At 39.6% G+C, this 14,987-nt stretch overlaps 1 protein-coding gene across 2 annotated transcripts; it reads right to left on the reverse strand.

Moving 5' to 3' along the window:
- Positions 1 to 5,317: 5,317 nt before the first annotated feature.
- Positions 5,318 to 14,771, reverse strand: LOC145225970 (myosin-6-like). 2 transcript variants are annotated; one of them, XM_080092253.1, is made up of 39 exons: positions 14,698 to 14,771; positions 14,494 to 14,608; positions 14,129 to 14,235; positions 13,916 to 14,059; positions 13,683 to 13,839; positions 13,581 to 13,608; positions 13,385 to 13,481; positions 13,229 to 13,321; positions 13,102 to 13,165; positions 12,944 to 13,042; positions 12,775 to 12,878; positions 12,507 to 12,645; positions 12,310 to 12,428; positions 11,600 to 11,749; positions 11,367 to 11,537; positions 11,128 to 11,301; positions 10,935 to 11,067; positions 10,661 to 10,763; positions 10,426 to 10,599; positions 10,241 to 10,364; positions 10,036 to 10,172; positions 9,712 to 9,967; positions 9,411 to 9,653; positions 9,164 to 9,340; positions 8,718 to 9,098; positions 8,523 to 8,660; positions 8,224 to 8,458; positions 7,993 to 8,141; positions 7,764 to 7,930; positions 7,516 to 7,699; positions 7,280 to 7,445; positions 6,950 to 7,190; positions 6,695 to 6,887; positions 6,446 to 6,621; positions 6,231 to 6,384; positions 5,993 to 6,163; positions 5,721 to 5,921; positions 5,523 to 5,651; positions 5,318 to 5,438 (listed from the first exon to the last, which is right to left on the reverse strand). In XM_080092253.1, exons 2-39 carry the CDS (start codon positions 14,588 to 14,590, stop codon positions 5,433 to 5,435), a joined length of 5,781 nt encoding a protein of 1,926 aa, XP_079948379.1. In that variant the 5' UTR covers positions 14,591 to 14,608; positions 14,698 to 14,771; the 3' UTR covers positions 5,318 to 5,432. The 2 variants fall into 2 exon arrangements, with proteins under 2 accessions (XP_079948379.1, XP_079948380.1); XM_080092254.1 differs by lacking the exon at positions 11,128 to 11,301.
- Positions 14,772 to 14,987: the final 216 nt, after the last annotated feature.

Genomic DNA, 14,987 nt, shown 5'->3' on the forward strand with positions numbered 1-14,987 from the left:
GTAGAAATGGTTAGAGCTTTATTATGTTCATAAGAGCCTACTTGTAATATTGCAGATCCGTTGGATGTTTTTTTTAATTTTTTAGGTGTTATTTTAATTTAGCTCATCCTCGCAAGTTTCATTAGTCGAAGCAATGGTGCTCAAATATGTTGCGCGGGAATCGGGAAACACATCAGACAAAGTCACAAGAGGAATCGAAAATCCTGTTAGCACTAGGCTAAGGGCGGTGGTGTTGATCACTCTGCCACATTAATGACAGTTTTTAAACACAACAAATGTCTTGAAATTAGCCTATGTTCCGGCTTTTGATTACGAAACTAATTGTGGATCCCCTGAACCTGAAAGGGATACATATTGTTTTTGTCGGAATTTTCTTTTTTGTCAGACGATGGTTAATTGTTCCACACGTTTGGTCAAGAAACAGTGCTTGAAATTTACAAAAATGTTAGATATTATGGGTCCCCTTCCCTGATGGGGACACATATTGTTTTTGTCCGTATTTTTTTTTCTGTCTAACGCTAGCTTGTGAGACGTGTTTGGTCAAGAAAGAGTGCTTTCAATTTATTCAATTTTACAGAGATGCTGGTTAATAATCCAAATTTGATCCTCCTGGAGTTTGACCCCGATTGACCCAGCGGTTCACCCACAGGCCCCCAAAACGTAAAAAATTTAAAACGGCTGTACTGACTAAAGTACAGCATCTTGGAGTTTCATGCTTTGTTGTTTAGTGCAATGTAAGTTTTTTTTAAAGAATTTTGTATCTTTTTTTCGGATTCACCCATTTTTCACCCTTTAAACCCCGAAATATTTGGTTTTAGTTTTAAGGCAGAAATACAAGCCCTTTGGTGCAGAAATATTTAAAAAAATTAACAATTGTTTAAGCAGGGTATTTGTTTAGTTTTTAAAATTTTGCCAGTTACCTTTACAACCCATAATATGTGTAGCCTACGCTATCAGTCAGATATAAGTCCCAAGGGAGGAATTCACTTGTTTACAAGGTGACAGAGCGGTAGTGCTCAGCTTGACGTCCGGACAGACGTTTTACGAGACAGTCGTTTGGGTGTAGTGATGCACCGAAGTTTCGGTTGACCGAAACATTTCGGCCGAATACGCTGTTTTTCGATGTTTCGGTTTCGGCCCGAACTTTTTTGAAAATTCGGCCGAAACCGAACTTTTTGATTGCATGGAATTAATACCCAAACTTTCATTTTCGCCAATACGAAACATCATAAGTTAACTATTTGTTGTATCTATAAAATACTGGCCACATTGTCTGCGAAATATTACAAGTTTAGTGAAGCTTTTGCATTGTGAAAGTTATTTTGGTTTGTCATAATCGAGTTCACTTGCATAAAAACACAAGGTTAAGTTAAAAACACCCATAAGAAATGCGGTTTTAGGTTCGGCCTGATTCGGCCGAAATTATTCGGCTTCGTGGCCGAATATTCGGTTTCGGCCCGAACCTTTTTAGGCGGGTTCGGTGCATCACTATTTGGGTGATTAGAAATCAGCTGTTTTTTGTGCAGCAATGCTGTGTCGTATTATTGAGTTATCACGCACATTTTCAGTTTTGGCGAAGGTTTTACACCTAAGACGTAATTTAAACTCGATAAACGTACTTCGATTTCGTTTATGTCAGGCAAAACGTCGTAGATCAACCTAAATATGAGAAAATAAACTTAACTTTTTCGAACGCCGCGATAAATGGTCTTTAAATTCTCGTTGTCAGCTTGGCCGTCGCCATAACCACGGGTCACTAAAGGTCAACTTGTAGGCATTACAACACAGTTAAGAATTTTTCGTCATAACGTAGCTTCTTTATTTTGACAAATCAGTTCCAGAATCAGTACTTAAGTTATGTATAAATTAGGCAAAACGGTATTGTTGAACACTAAGGACTGCATGCTGTTAAAAACATTGTCAAAAGGTCATTAACGGGCAAAGTTTTTGCGAAGCAAAGTTAAGTGAAAAACAAGTTGTTATGTATACCTTTGTAGCAAACGACGTTTTTATATAGTGTCTAATCTAACAGTTAAGGCTTTCTAGGAAAATATGTGTTTAAAAACTGAACTTGAATGACAATATCAAGGTCAAAGCAAGAGATTAAATTGAAAGTCTTTTCCCCGTTCTTTTTTCACCAATTTTTTGTAATTATATGACAATAATGATGCAAAAAGATTTGTCCTTAAGAATCTAAAAATAACCGCAACATAGGTTTACAGTAAATCCACATAAACACGCGTGTTTCGGGACCCATTCGTTTTTGCTTTAAAAAACAATCATATATGTCAGTGGCTTTTTTATTGCGACGCCCCTGGAAAAGTTTTCTGGACTTGCGACGCACCAGCAAACAAAGGTTAATGAGGAAACTTATTGTTAAAGTTGTGTTTATTGATACAACAACAAAAAGCCACAAAACGGAAATATTCTGCGACGCCCTTGGAAAATTGAAACGACGCACCAGGGCGTCGCGACTCACAGTTTGAGAACTACTGATATATGTAGATAAAATTGTGTATAGTATAGTAAATTGGTAAATATCGTATAGAATATATAAAATGGAAGTATATCAGAAAGCCACTTTTCTAGTTTAAAGTTGATCCTTCCGAAGTTTGACCCCAAATGACCCAACAGTTCACCCACAGGCATCCTAAACGTATTTTTTTAAAACGGTTGTACTGACTAAAGTAAATGATCTATGAGTTTCATGCTTTGTTGGTTGGTGCATTGCAAAGAATTTTTAACCTTTAATTTGATTCACCCCTTATAAACACCAAACTATTCGTTTTTAGCTGTACCAGGACTGTAGTCCTTAAGGTCAGAAATGCAAGCCCTAATGTGCTGAAATTTAAAACAATTGTTTGTAGTGGGTAACTTGTTTAGTATTTAAAAATCAGTCAGTCAGTCAGTCAGTCAGTCAGTCAGTCAGTCAGTCAGTCAGTCAGTCAGTCAGTCAGTCAGTCAGTCAGTCAGTCAGTCAGTCAGTCAGTCAGTCAGTCAGTCAGTCAGTCAGTCAGTCAGTCAGTCAGTCAGTCAGTCAGTCAGTCAGTCAGTCAGTCAGTCAGTCAGTCAGTCAGTCAGTCAGTCAGTCAGTCAGTCAGTCAGTCAGTCAGTCAGTCAGTCAGTCAGTCAGTCAGTCAGTCAGTCAGTCAGTCAGTCAGTCAGTCAGTCAGTCAGTCAGTCAGTCAGTCAGTCAGTCAGTCAGTCAGTCAGTCAGTCAGTCAGTCAGTCAGTCAGTCAGTCAGTCAGTCAGTCAGTCAGTCAGTCAGTCAGTCAGTCAGTCAGTCAGTCAGTCAGTCAGTCAGTCAGTCAGTCAGTCAGTCAGTCAGTCAGTCAGTCAGTCAGTCAGTCAGTCAGTCAGTCAGTCAGTCAGTCAGTCAGTCAGTCAGTCAGTCAGTCAGTCAGTCAGTCAGTCAGTCAGTCAGTCAGTCAGTCAGTCAGTCAGTCAGTCAGTCAGTCAGTCAGTCAGTCAGTCAGTCAGTCAGTCAGTCAGTCAGTCAGTCAGTCAGTCAGTCAGTCAGTCAGTCAGTCAGTCAGTCAGTCAGTCAGTCAGTCAGTCAGTCAGTCAGTCAGTCAGTCAGTCAGTCAGTCAGTCAGTCAGTCAGTCAGTCAGTCAGTCAGTCAGTCAGTCAGTCAGTCAGTCAGTCAGTCAGTCAGTCAGTCAGTCAGTCAGTCAGTCAGTCAGTCAGTCAGTCAGTCAGTCAGTCAGTCAGTCAGTCAGTCAGTCAGTCAGTCAGTCAGTCAGTCAGTCAGTCAGTCAGTCAGTCAGTCAGTCAGTCAGTCAGTCAGTCAGTCAGTCAGTCAGTCAGTCAGTCAGTCAGTCAGTCAGTCAGTCAGTCAGTCAGTCAGTCAGTCAGTCAGTCAGTCAGTCAGTCAGTCAGTCAGTCAGTCAGTCAGTCAGTCAGTCAGTCAGTCAGTCAGTCAGTCAGTCAGTCAGTCAGTCAGTCAGTCAGTCAGTCAGTCAGTCAGTCAGTCAGTCAGTCAGTCAGTCAGTCAGTCAGTCAGTCAGTCAGTCAGTCAGTCAGTCAGTCAGTCAGTCAGTCAGTCAGTCAGTCAGTCAGTCAGTCAGTCAGTCAGTCAGTCAGTCAGTCAGTCAGTCAGTCAGTCAGTCAGTCAGTCAGTCAGTCAGTCAGTCAGTCAGTCAGTCAGTCAGTCAGTCAGTCAGTCAGTCAGTCAGTCAGTCAGTCAGTCAGTCAGTCAGTCAGTCAGTCAGTCAGTCAGTCAGTCAGTCAGTCAGTCAGTCAGTCAGTCAGTCAGTCAGTCAGTCAGTCAGTCAGTCAGTCAGTCAGTCAGTCAGTCAGTCAGTCAGTCAGTCAGTCAGTCAGTCAGTCAGTCAGTCAGTCAGTCAGTCAGTCAGTCAGTCAGTCAGTCAGTCAGTCAGTCAGTCAGTCAGTCAGTCAGTCAGTCAGTCAGTCAGTCAGTCAGTCAGTCAGTCAGTCAGTCAGTCAGTCAGTCAGTCAGTCAGTCAGTCAGTCAGTCAGTCAGTCAGTCAGTCAGTCAGTCAGTCAGTCAGTCAGTCAGTCAGTCAGTCAGTCAGTCAGTCAGTCAGTCAGTCAGTCAGTCAGTCAGTCAGTCAGTCAGTCAGTCAGTCAGTCAGTCAGTCAGTCAGTCAGTCAGTCAGTCAGTCAGTCAACAATCTGTTATGTAAGCTATACCTTTGTAGCAAATGGCTTTTTAATTTATAGTGTCTCTAAAACAACTGTTAAGTTTTCTAGGAAAATTTGTGCTTGAAAACTAACCTTTGACAGAAATATTGTGGTATTTTGTAAAATAGGACTAAACTTTTTTAGTTTGAGTTAATGCTTTCTAATAATTTTCCTTGAGAATCTAAAAATCATCGCACCATCTTAATACCTCAAGTAACCAATTCGCATGAACACGTGTGTGGGGACCCATTCGTTTTTGCTTGCAAAAACAATCGTTATACGTGTAGAAATGGCGTGTATAGTAACTTGGTAAATAGGATATATAATATAAAAAATGGAAGTATATAGAAAAGCCAACTTCCTAGCCATCATTAAATCAATTGCGAGAAAATTCCTAAACCATATTTGAGTGAAGGCTACGCTACTTGTACTAAGTCGGACTTGAGGCGATCGGAGCGTCTCTTTGCTTTTTTAGCTATTCTGTATGTACGTATACCGCCGATTTTCTGTGTGGTCTAATTTTCTTGAAATCGAAAGGGTATCGACACAAACTACAAAGGTCAATAGTCACTGAATTAGACGGATGAGAATCAAAACAGTGTTCAATATCTGTACCTTACAAAACCTAATTGAACTCAAAACTTAAACAAGTCATAATATGCCACTAAAGATTTGTTTCACTGCCCAAACTGACAGATCAGTTTTTATTGCGTTGTATGTAGAAAAATTGGAAAACAAAATAAATAAACACAACAGTTGTCTGATCTTTGGTGGGTGAAGTGGTGATTACTCCTGACAAAAATAAAAACATACGGTTTTTTCAATCCAAATAATGGTTTAAAAAAACTATGACATTTTTTTTCTGAACACACGCACCTTGCGATCTCTAGCTTTAGATCTCATCTTGTTGAGAGCAGACTCTGCCATTTCAGCCCTCTCCTCAGCATCGTCCAGTTCGTGTTGAAGTTTTCGGTACTTGCTTAAGTTCGTATTTGCTTGTTCCTCCTGTCAATCAAACGCATTAAGACGACAATCGCTTTTAAAGAGACGCGTTTTTCACAAAAAAATACTTACAGCCTCCTCAGCCTGTCTCTTGTATGTCTTGACTTTAATTTGAAGTTTGTCAACAAGATCTTGGATTCTGGTTAGATTCTTTTTGTCTTCTTCACCTTGGTAAGTAATCTCCTTTAACTTGCGTTCAAGTTTACGCTGTGACTTTACCGAATCACCGTTGCGCCTCTGTTCAGAATCAAGCTCGTTCTCAAGTTCGCGAATCTGTAAGAAAAAACAAACAAAAACAATTAGCGTCGTTAAGGTGATCAATAAAGATAAGTAAGAAGACTTACTCTTGTCTCAAGTTTCTGAACTTGTTTCTTTCCACCCTTTAGCGCAATGTTCTCAGCTTCATCCAGTCGTTGCTGCAAGTCCTTTACAGTCTGCTCCATGTTCTTCTTCATTCTCTCCAAATGAGAAGACAAATCTTGTTCCTTTTTCAATTCCTCTGCCATCGTTGCAGCCTTATACACGAAAAACAAAATTTAGGATAAATGACAAAAGCATTGTTTATCTGAGGATTTCACTTACATCAACGATCGCCTTCTTTGCCTTTTCTTCAGCGTTGCGTTGTTCTTGGACTGATTCCTCAACTTCAGACTGCATAGTTTGCAGTTCCCCTTCAAGTTTTCGCTTCTGATTGATAAGAGCTGTGTTTTGTGTGTGCAAGAGATTTGATCGTTCGCTGTGTGGAACATGTTCGATCAGTACATATCAGTTGGTCTGTTAATAAAATTAAGACAAACCTGCTTTCAAGTAATTCGGTTTCAGCCAGTTTTCTACCGCGTTCAGCTTGATCAAGTGCGGACCGCAGTTCTTCAATTTCAGCAGTGAGAAGGTTACCACGACGCTCAATAACAGCTGTCTGTTCCTGCAAATCTTCAGAGTGTCTTTGTGCCTCGTCAACTTGCATTTCTAGATCCTGACAACAAACTTCGTTAATTTCTGTGAACTAAAGGTTAGAAGGCTTGTTTAATATTATATTCTTTACTTACTTTAATATGAGCTTGTACAGATTTTGCTTGTTTTTGAGCTTCAGAAGCTTGTCTGGTGGCATGGCCAAGCTGAATCTCAAGGTCATTAAGGTCACCCTCCATCTTCTTCTTAATACGAACAGCTTCCTGGCGTGCCTTGCTTTCCGAATCCAAAGTGGTTTGCATAGATTCGATCGCACGCTGTTGGTTGCGCCTGAAAAGTATCGCGAAATTACAACATTATATGTCGTCAAAGTAAGTTTTCATAAGATTTACCTTTGGTTGTCGATCTCCTCCTCCTTTTCTGAAACTCGTCTCTCAAACTCTTGTTTTACTTGAGCAAGTTCTATTTGCAATCTAAGAACCTTTGACTCTTCTCCTTCGATTGCTCCTTCAGCTTCCTCAAGGGCGGCTTGCATCTCGTTTCTTTCATGCTCTAAAGTCCTCTTGGCCTTTTCAAGTTCATGGATGCTCTTCCCGCCTTCTCCCAATTGATCAGTGAGATCAGCAATTTCCTCTGTGAAGTGGAAAATGTTCTTGTGGTTTCATAATTACAAAATAGAAGTATAATATTAATATATAAGTGTAATTCAGAATAAAACGAACCTTGTAAGTTTTTGTTTTCACGCTTTACAGTTTCAAGGGCATCAAGAGATTCTTCGTAGGCGTTCTTCATCTTAAAGAGTTCGGTTGAAAGACTTCGAGACTCTTTCTGTGACTGTTCCAACTCGACTTGAACTTCTTCGTGCTTTTGTTTATGCTCAGCAAGTACCTGAAGAAAATATGTTAAGTTATGTTCCAAAGTTTGCCCAAAAACCTGTAAACTACTAAAATATTAAAACCTTGTCGAAATTTCGTTGCTTTTTGTCTAGAGAAGCAGCTGCAGAATTGGATCTCTCTAAGTCAATTGTGAGATCTTCAATTTCTCCTTGAAGTCGATTTTTGGTCTTTTCAAGACTTGAGGCTTTAGCTTGCATTGCTTCAACTTGTTCCTCAGCGTCCTGGAGTCGAATAGCGAGTTTTTTCCTGTATATTGCTTTGTTAAGAAAATGTCATTTTAAAAATTACATTTTTGGGGGCTAATTGTTACTTTGCATCTTCAAGTTCCTCGGTTCTTTGGATTGCATCAGTCTCGTATTTGTTTCTCCATTGAGCAACTTCAGCGTTTGCCTTTGACAGAGCTCGTTGAAGTTCAGCCTTTGCTTCTTGCTCTTCCTCGTATTGTTCCCGCAACAGGTCGTTATCGTGGCGGGCGGCCTTAAAAGTGCGTTAGTTGTGAGATTAATTTGTGCCCAGATATATTTATTCAATAAGTTTACCTGCACTGCATGAGCGAGTGCTGCCTTAGCTTTGGTTTCCTCTTCAACTACTCGCTTCAGTTCATCAATTTGTTGAGATGAGCTGTTCTTGCTGCGCGTCAGTTGGGCCATTAGGTGCTCACGCTCTTCCAATTGTCGACCGAATTCACCTGAGATACAAGAATAAGTATGTGAATTTAAGAATTCGCTTCATTAAATCTAGGATCTTTGCTCAGGATTTTGAATTCTCACCGTTCTCAGATGAAAGCCTTGCTTTGGCGGCGTTCAATTCGTTGACCTCCTTGGTAAAGTTGTCATTCTTCATTTTTGCCTCATTCAATTGTTCCTCCAAGTTACGAGACATCTTCTCGTAGTTGAGCTTAGATTTGGTGACGCTCTCGACATTTGATGCGAGATCATCAATCTCCATCTTCATCTCGCTTTTCTCCTTCTCCAATTTTTGCTTTACTCGTTGTAAATTATCGATCTGCGCAACACAAAACCATTAAAAGTGAAACGTTTTTAATCTACTGTATGTAAAACATCTTAACCTGTTCGCTCATTTCAGCTGAAGTATCTGCATGCTTCTTTCGCAAAGTAGAGACAGTAGCTTCATGAGATAAGTTGGATTCTTCTAACTCACGTCGAAGTTTGGCGAATTCAGCTTCACGACGCTTGTTGAGTTCAATCTGAACAGTCAAACGTTTAAAGGCAAGTCTATCCACTACTTGGCTTATTTATGTTACCTGTGCAGCAGTTGCACCACCAGCCTCCTCAAGTCGCTCACTGAGCTCTTCCAGTTCCCGTGATAGATCAGCTCTTTGCTTTTCAACTTTGGCACGAGCAGCACGTTCTGCTTCCAATTCTTCTTCTAGCTCTTCAATTCTTGCCTGAAGTTCTTTGATTTTTTTCTGCAGTTGCGAAACCAAAGCCTGTTCATCTTCTAACTTCGTAGCGAGCTGACTGTATTCGAATTCCTGCTTTTTCAATTTCTCTTCTAATCGCTGTTTGTCATTTTCAAGATCCATCACTGTTTCTTGCGTAAGGCGAAGATCACCTTCCAACTTCCTCTTGGTTCTTTCAAGTTCCATTCGAAGTTTCTTCTCTTGTTCAAGGGAAGCCTCCAACTGTAAATTATAAACGTCAAGTTGTTGCACGAAATAGTTGCAAGAAGGTGTTCTCCCAAACTTACATCATCAACTTGTTGTTCAAGTTTTGACTTTTGCTTTGTCAAACTGTTAACTTTGTCCTCTTCAGATTGAAGATCATCCAGAGTTTGTTGGTGAGCTTCTTGAAGAGCCTTTTTCTCTTTTTGCAGTTTGGCGATTTGTTCATCTTGTGTAGCTAATTCCTCCTGGAGGTTTTTCAACTGCAAACAAATTAAATTTATTTCCTGTAAGATCGGATGACCCGACACCACATCTACAAAAAATATTTACTTTGTTTTCAGTTGCATGTTTTTCTTTTTCAACTTTGGCCAAAGTAATCTCAAGATCATCGATGTCTTTTTTCAACTCGGAGCATTCATCTTCCAACTTCCGTTTCTTGGAAACCAGCTCATTGTTCAGCTCTTCTTCATCCTCTAAACGCTCGGTGAGTTCCTTAATCTTTCCATCCAACTCAACTTTGGTCTTGATCAGTTGATCGCATCTGTCTTCGCCATCATCAATTTGATCTTGTTGCTAAAGAAGTTCGATATGCTGATTAAATGAGTTTTGATTTGATTTACTTAAAACTTACAGCTTGAAGTTGCATGAGAAGATCGTTTTTCTCTTGAATGAACGACACTTGCATTTCTTCCAATTCCTTTCGCCTTTTTACTTCTTTTTCCAAATTTACTTTGCATTCCTCGTAATCCTTCTCAAGAACTTCAAGTTCTTTTGCAGCTTCAGCTGTCTTCAAGAGTGGTTTGATCTTAAACATAAGTTTCATCCACTCCCATGTGGCCATTCCAAAGTAAGCTCTCAAGTTCGATTGAATGACGCGACAGGCTTGTCTATATGAGGCAATATGTAAGTTACCAAATTCTAAATTTGCTCAGTGGCACTGACAACGAGTTTTTACCTTCTCTCAATCATTTTCTGATATTCAAGTCTCATGATCATTCCTCTCATACGGGCTTGGACCAGTTTGAAGATTGACGAAAGTTTGTTATCGCGCATTTCTTCAAGCCTACCGATCATACCGGCGCGGAAGAACACCTAAGTACGTTGAAAAGCAAATTTATATGCTACACTGCTATCAGGTATAAATATAAATAAAGGTTTACTTTGGTGTGGCCAAGCTTGTAACTCTCATGGTCGATGTCAATGCTTCCAAGAAGCTTTTCAGATGATTTCTTGCTGTCCATGAATTGACCTTCAGGTGCGGCATTTGGGTTCAAGATGCGGTAACTAAACAAACCTCTTCATTACAAACTCGGTGAGGTGGACATAAACAGGGAATTAAACGAACCGTTGTTTGAAGTCACCATAAGGAATTCTGTTGGGAAATCCCTTCCTGCAGATACGAATACCCTCCAATACACCGTTACAACGAAGTTGATGTAGAACGAGATGTGATTCCATCATTCCTGGTTGCTTTTGTTCATTCGGAATGAGACAGCGCACAAAGTGAGGGGAGGTTGATCTGCGACAAAAACATCATCGGAATGTGATTTCCGGACAATAGTAAACCAATTGACTCTTACCTTAAGTTGGTCATAAGATTATTGAGTGATTGCCTGTGGAGAGAAGAAACTGTATTAAAGGATCCACCCTTCTTACGCTTTCCTCCCTTTCCTCCGCCGCTAGCTGAAACAAAATTATGTTGAATTTCCAGCAACTAAGCTTGATACCAAGGTTTTCAGGACAACTTGTGAATATTTATTTAGACTAAAACACCTTCAAGTTTTAATTTTAAACCACACAGCTTTAAACTGATCGCGACGAATATCTTTGGCGTTTGTTGCACACAAATATTACCTTCGTCTGGGCTCACCCAGCCATCCCAAATGGTTTGCATCAGTTTCAATGAAGCCTTCTTGTAAAGATCAACGACGCTGTTGTTAACTGGATCCTTGTTTTTTTCTAACCATCCAGTAATGTTGTAACCAACCTGTTTCAAACCAAAAGCAAAATTATGACAAAAGTTATTGAACCTAATCGCATTACTTACAGTTCCAGCGTAATGGTAGAGTTCAAAGTGAGCTTCATATTTGGTTTTCTTAGTGGGTTTTCCGAAAGCTTTGCTCTTTCCAAGATGATTTTGGTAAAGTTTTTCCTTAAAGCTGTTATCTGATGCTTTTGGGAACATGCATTCTTCCTCGAGAATCGACATAATACCAAGAGGCTGCGTACCAACCCCACTTAACTTGTTGCTTGTGTGAATAGTTTTTGGATTAAAAATTGACATACCTTTTCAATAAGTTCAATGCAAGCAGCCAAATCCATTCCGAAATCAATAAAGGTCCACTGGATTCCCTCCTTTTTGTACTCTTCTTGTTCGAGGACGAACATGTGGTGGTTGAAAAACTGCTGAAGCTTTTCGTTGGTAAAATTAATGCACAGTTGTTCGAAGCTGTTGCACTGTAAACGGAAGTGTTGGTGAATACGATTTTTGGCTTTCTGCTGACAGCAAGTTTACTTACATCAAAGATCTCAAACCCAGCGATATCAAGCACGCCGATAAAGAAGCTTCTTGGCAACTTGGTACTAAGAGTTTGGTTAATAAGTTTTACCAACCAGTCGAAATGGCGACCGAACAAGGCTTTGCTAAGAGCGCCCAGCCCATAAGAAACCTGTTCGGAAATGATAAAAAAATATTAAAAGCGTATCACGAACAAGAGAAGCATCTAAACACGTCACTACATGAGCGTATATTTCGCTTGTTGAAATCACCAAGCCGGAAATAGCGGTGCAACGTTAAAACGTTATGGAGCACGAAACAATGGCGGGCACAAATGGCTAAACGCGCTGTAGCTAAACCGTTTTTAGGAGCTCACAAGAAAGTGTGTGTGGCGCGCAGTATAATACGACTGAGGGAAAAACGATGGTGGGAACAGTCGAGGGGGGCTAAAAACCAACCACCCGAGTTGGGGAAAGAGGAAACCCTGCTAGTTTTAGGCGCCGGAAAGAAGAACAGACTACAAATCCCCAGTCTTCATTATTAGTTAACTTTCGACTTATATGCAGATAATATTTACGAAAAACAGTAAATGAGGATACTGGTTAAAACACTTCGATGAATTAAACCAAAAATAAAAAAAAATTAAACAACAATGCTTAAACAATAAATACAAAAGAAAAAAATACAAAAAGAAAACAAACCGCAATAAAATATTGCACAATTTGAATTCACCTGACTGCACGATTGTCCTTTGGTAACGAATTCGTTTCCAACCTTGACACGGGGATGGCACAAGTACTTGATAAAATCGGTAGAGTTAAGACCATAAAGGTAGGCTACTTTGTCGGCCTCTGCAAAACGTAACATTCGATGAATCCAAATTAAATACTAAACTAACTTATAAGCTTATCAACTTTTCGTTTACATACCTTCAGTGCCGTCAGGTTCAGCTTGCTCCTCTCGTTGTTTATTCTTGAATTTCATGTTTTGTTGGTGAAGGATGCCAGCCATAAGTCGGTAGATACCACTGATTTCCTCTTGACTGAATCCGAGGATGCGGAAAGCTTCCTAGAATTAAAAAAATCAAAAAACTTTTAACGGATACGTAAAAATTGACAAGCTTTATTTGTTTCGGAAAATGCTCATAACATCAGCAAAAAGAAGTTCTTCACTGGTGTGTAACGGAAACATCCTTACGTCGGTCAATAACAATTCCTCGCTGTCATCCAGATTGTCGACTGTTACGACACCCTGGCTGATAGTTCTGTATTCGTAAGGATCCTTGGAAACCAACAGTTGATCTATGTATAAAGTTGAATTATAATTGGTTGAGGACATGGCGGGTGTAAGTTAACATCAAACTCACCAATAAGTTCCGGTTTCCCTCCAGAGATGATTTGATAAAAGATGTGGTAATTGCGTTCACCTTCCAGCTGATAGATGACACGAGATTTCTCCAACAAGTCTAAATAATAATTCATACATAACATGGGATTTGTTGTCGACTATTTAATAATAACTAACAATGTTCAATGTCTCCTGATGCCAACATTCCAGTGCTTCCGAAATGAATTCGAATAAATTTGCCCTATGAATAAACATTGAGTTAGTAAGACTCAAAATAGCCTGTCCAAGTGTAAATACAACTTACAAAACGTGAAGAATTATCATTACGAACAGTCTTGGCGTTGCCGAAAGCTTCCATAGCCGGGTTACACTGCACAATTTGATCTTCCATAGTTCCCTTTGTACAAATCATTTTGTAACATGTGACAACTGTCTAAAATTATGATTTTGTGAAACAAACCTTTGAATCATCTTGTTTGCCCCCGAAAGCAGCAACTAAAGCAAAATATTGGATAACTTTCTTCGTGTTGACGGTTTTTCCAGCTCCAGATTCACCCCTAACAGAAAATAAAACATTAAAATTTACAAACAATATTTATAGACGCCAAATTAATTAAACATAAAAGTTGGCTGTAATAATCTTTTAATAAACTTACGTGATCAACATAGATTGATTCTCTCGATCTGAAAGAATACAAAATATTCATGATGTGAAAGCTCGCTTAGCCGATCTGAACTATGTCAGTTGCAGCACTTACTCATTAACATGCTAGCGTAGGCGTTGTCAGCAATCGAATACAGATGGGGAGGCATTTCAGTTCGTCGCTTGCCTTTGTACGCAGAGATGACATATGGAGCGTACACAGGCAACATCTTGTAGGGATTCACGGTGACACAGAAGAGGCCAGAGTATGTCTACACCACAAATGCCATGTTTCCTAATTATTAAGTGGTGATTTTTCACAGTTAGACCACTGGCCATAAAACTTACGTAGATCATGAATGATTCATAACGGCTTCTCAAGTTGTTTAACACGCTAGCTTCGTTTAGAAAAGTCATGTTTGCCATATCTTCACATTTTTCATATCTTGGTGGATTCATTTCTTGTAAGTCATCTTCTTTCACTGTAATTTCCTATAGCAGCAGAGTTTGTTACATTTACTTTTTGTCACTCAGCTTATACCGCAATAAAACTGTTTTTACTTTTCCTTCATCCATTGACTTGATTGTACATTTTCCACCTTCATTTTTGATCAGCTCACCGACAACGTAAGCGTTCTGTTTGTCGGGAAACCAAACGTATTTCTTGCCTGCGTTTATAAAATTATTAAAAGAACTCCCAAAACCGAAATAGATTCAAATCCTAATATTTTACCAACATATCTAGGTGATAAATATATCCGAACCCATAAAAATTCGCAAGTACGTCTTAGTTCCAAAAACAATGTTGGAGTTTTGCAAGTTGCATATAGGCCAAGTCTGAATACTGCGGGAATGATTCGGGCGCTACTTCACTTCACAATTCCATTAAGTTTCGGGTTCGGAGCGACACAAACATTTTTGCTCACCGTCCGGTTTCTTGGTTTGATTCTCTAAAATCTTTTCGTGGGTCATTCGAAGATAGGGGGCAGCATCCTGAACTGCTTCGTAGTCAAACGTAGCCATACTGGTAAGCAATCTAACCTGGAATAGCAATTGACAGCAGTTGTCAAAAATAGAGCCGTACGCGTGAGTCGTATAAATACAAGCAGACGTTGGCAGTGGAAACTTACCTTTAGTTGATAAAATTAAGTTGACGTTAAGCAACTGATGTCCTTGTTACTGTTGCAGTTGCTTATATTGCCCAGCATTTTTTTCTTTACAGCTGCCGCGTCATCACCTCTTCACGTCATCATTCTTACCTATATGTCGTCACATCAAGACATAAACCGCGAATGTTATCACTGTATAGTGACAACACCGGCGTCTGTCTCGAATACAAGCCGTTAAAATAAAACAAAGTGTTTGTTCAAAAGTAAATCTTTAATTATTTCGTTTCGGGCAAAACGCTAGTATTTGTTTG

The sequence above is a fragment of the Phallusia mammillata genome, chromosome 1 (genome assembly GCF_965637545.1).
Source record: "Phallusia mammillata chromosome 1, kaPhaMamm4.hap1.1, whole genome shotgun sequence".
Classification (NCBI taxonomy): domain Eukaryota; kingdom Metazoa; phylum Chordata; class Ascidiacea; order Phlebobranchia; family Ascidiidae; genus Phallusia; species Phallusia mammillata.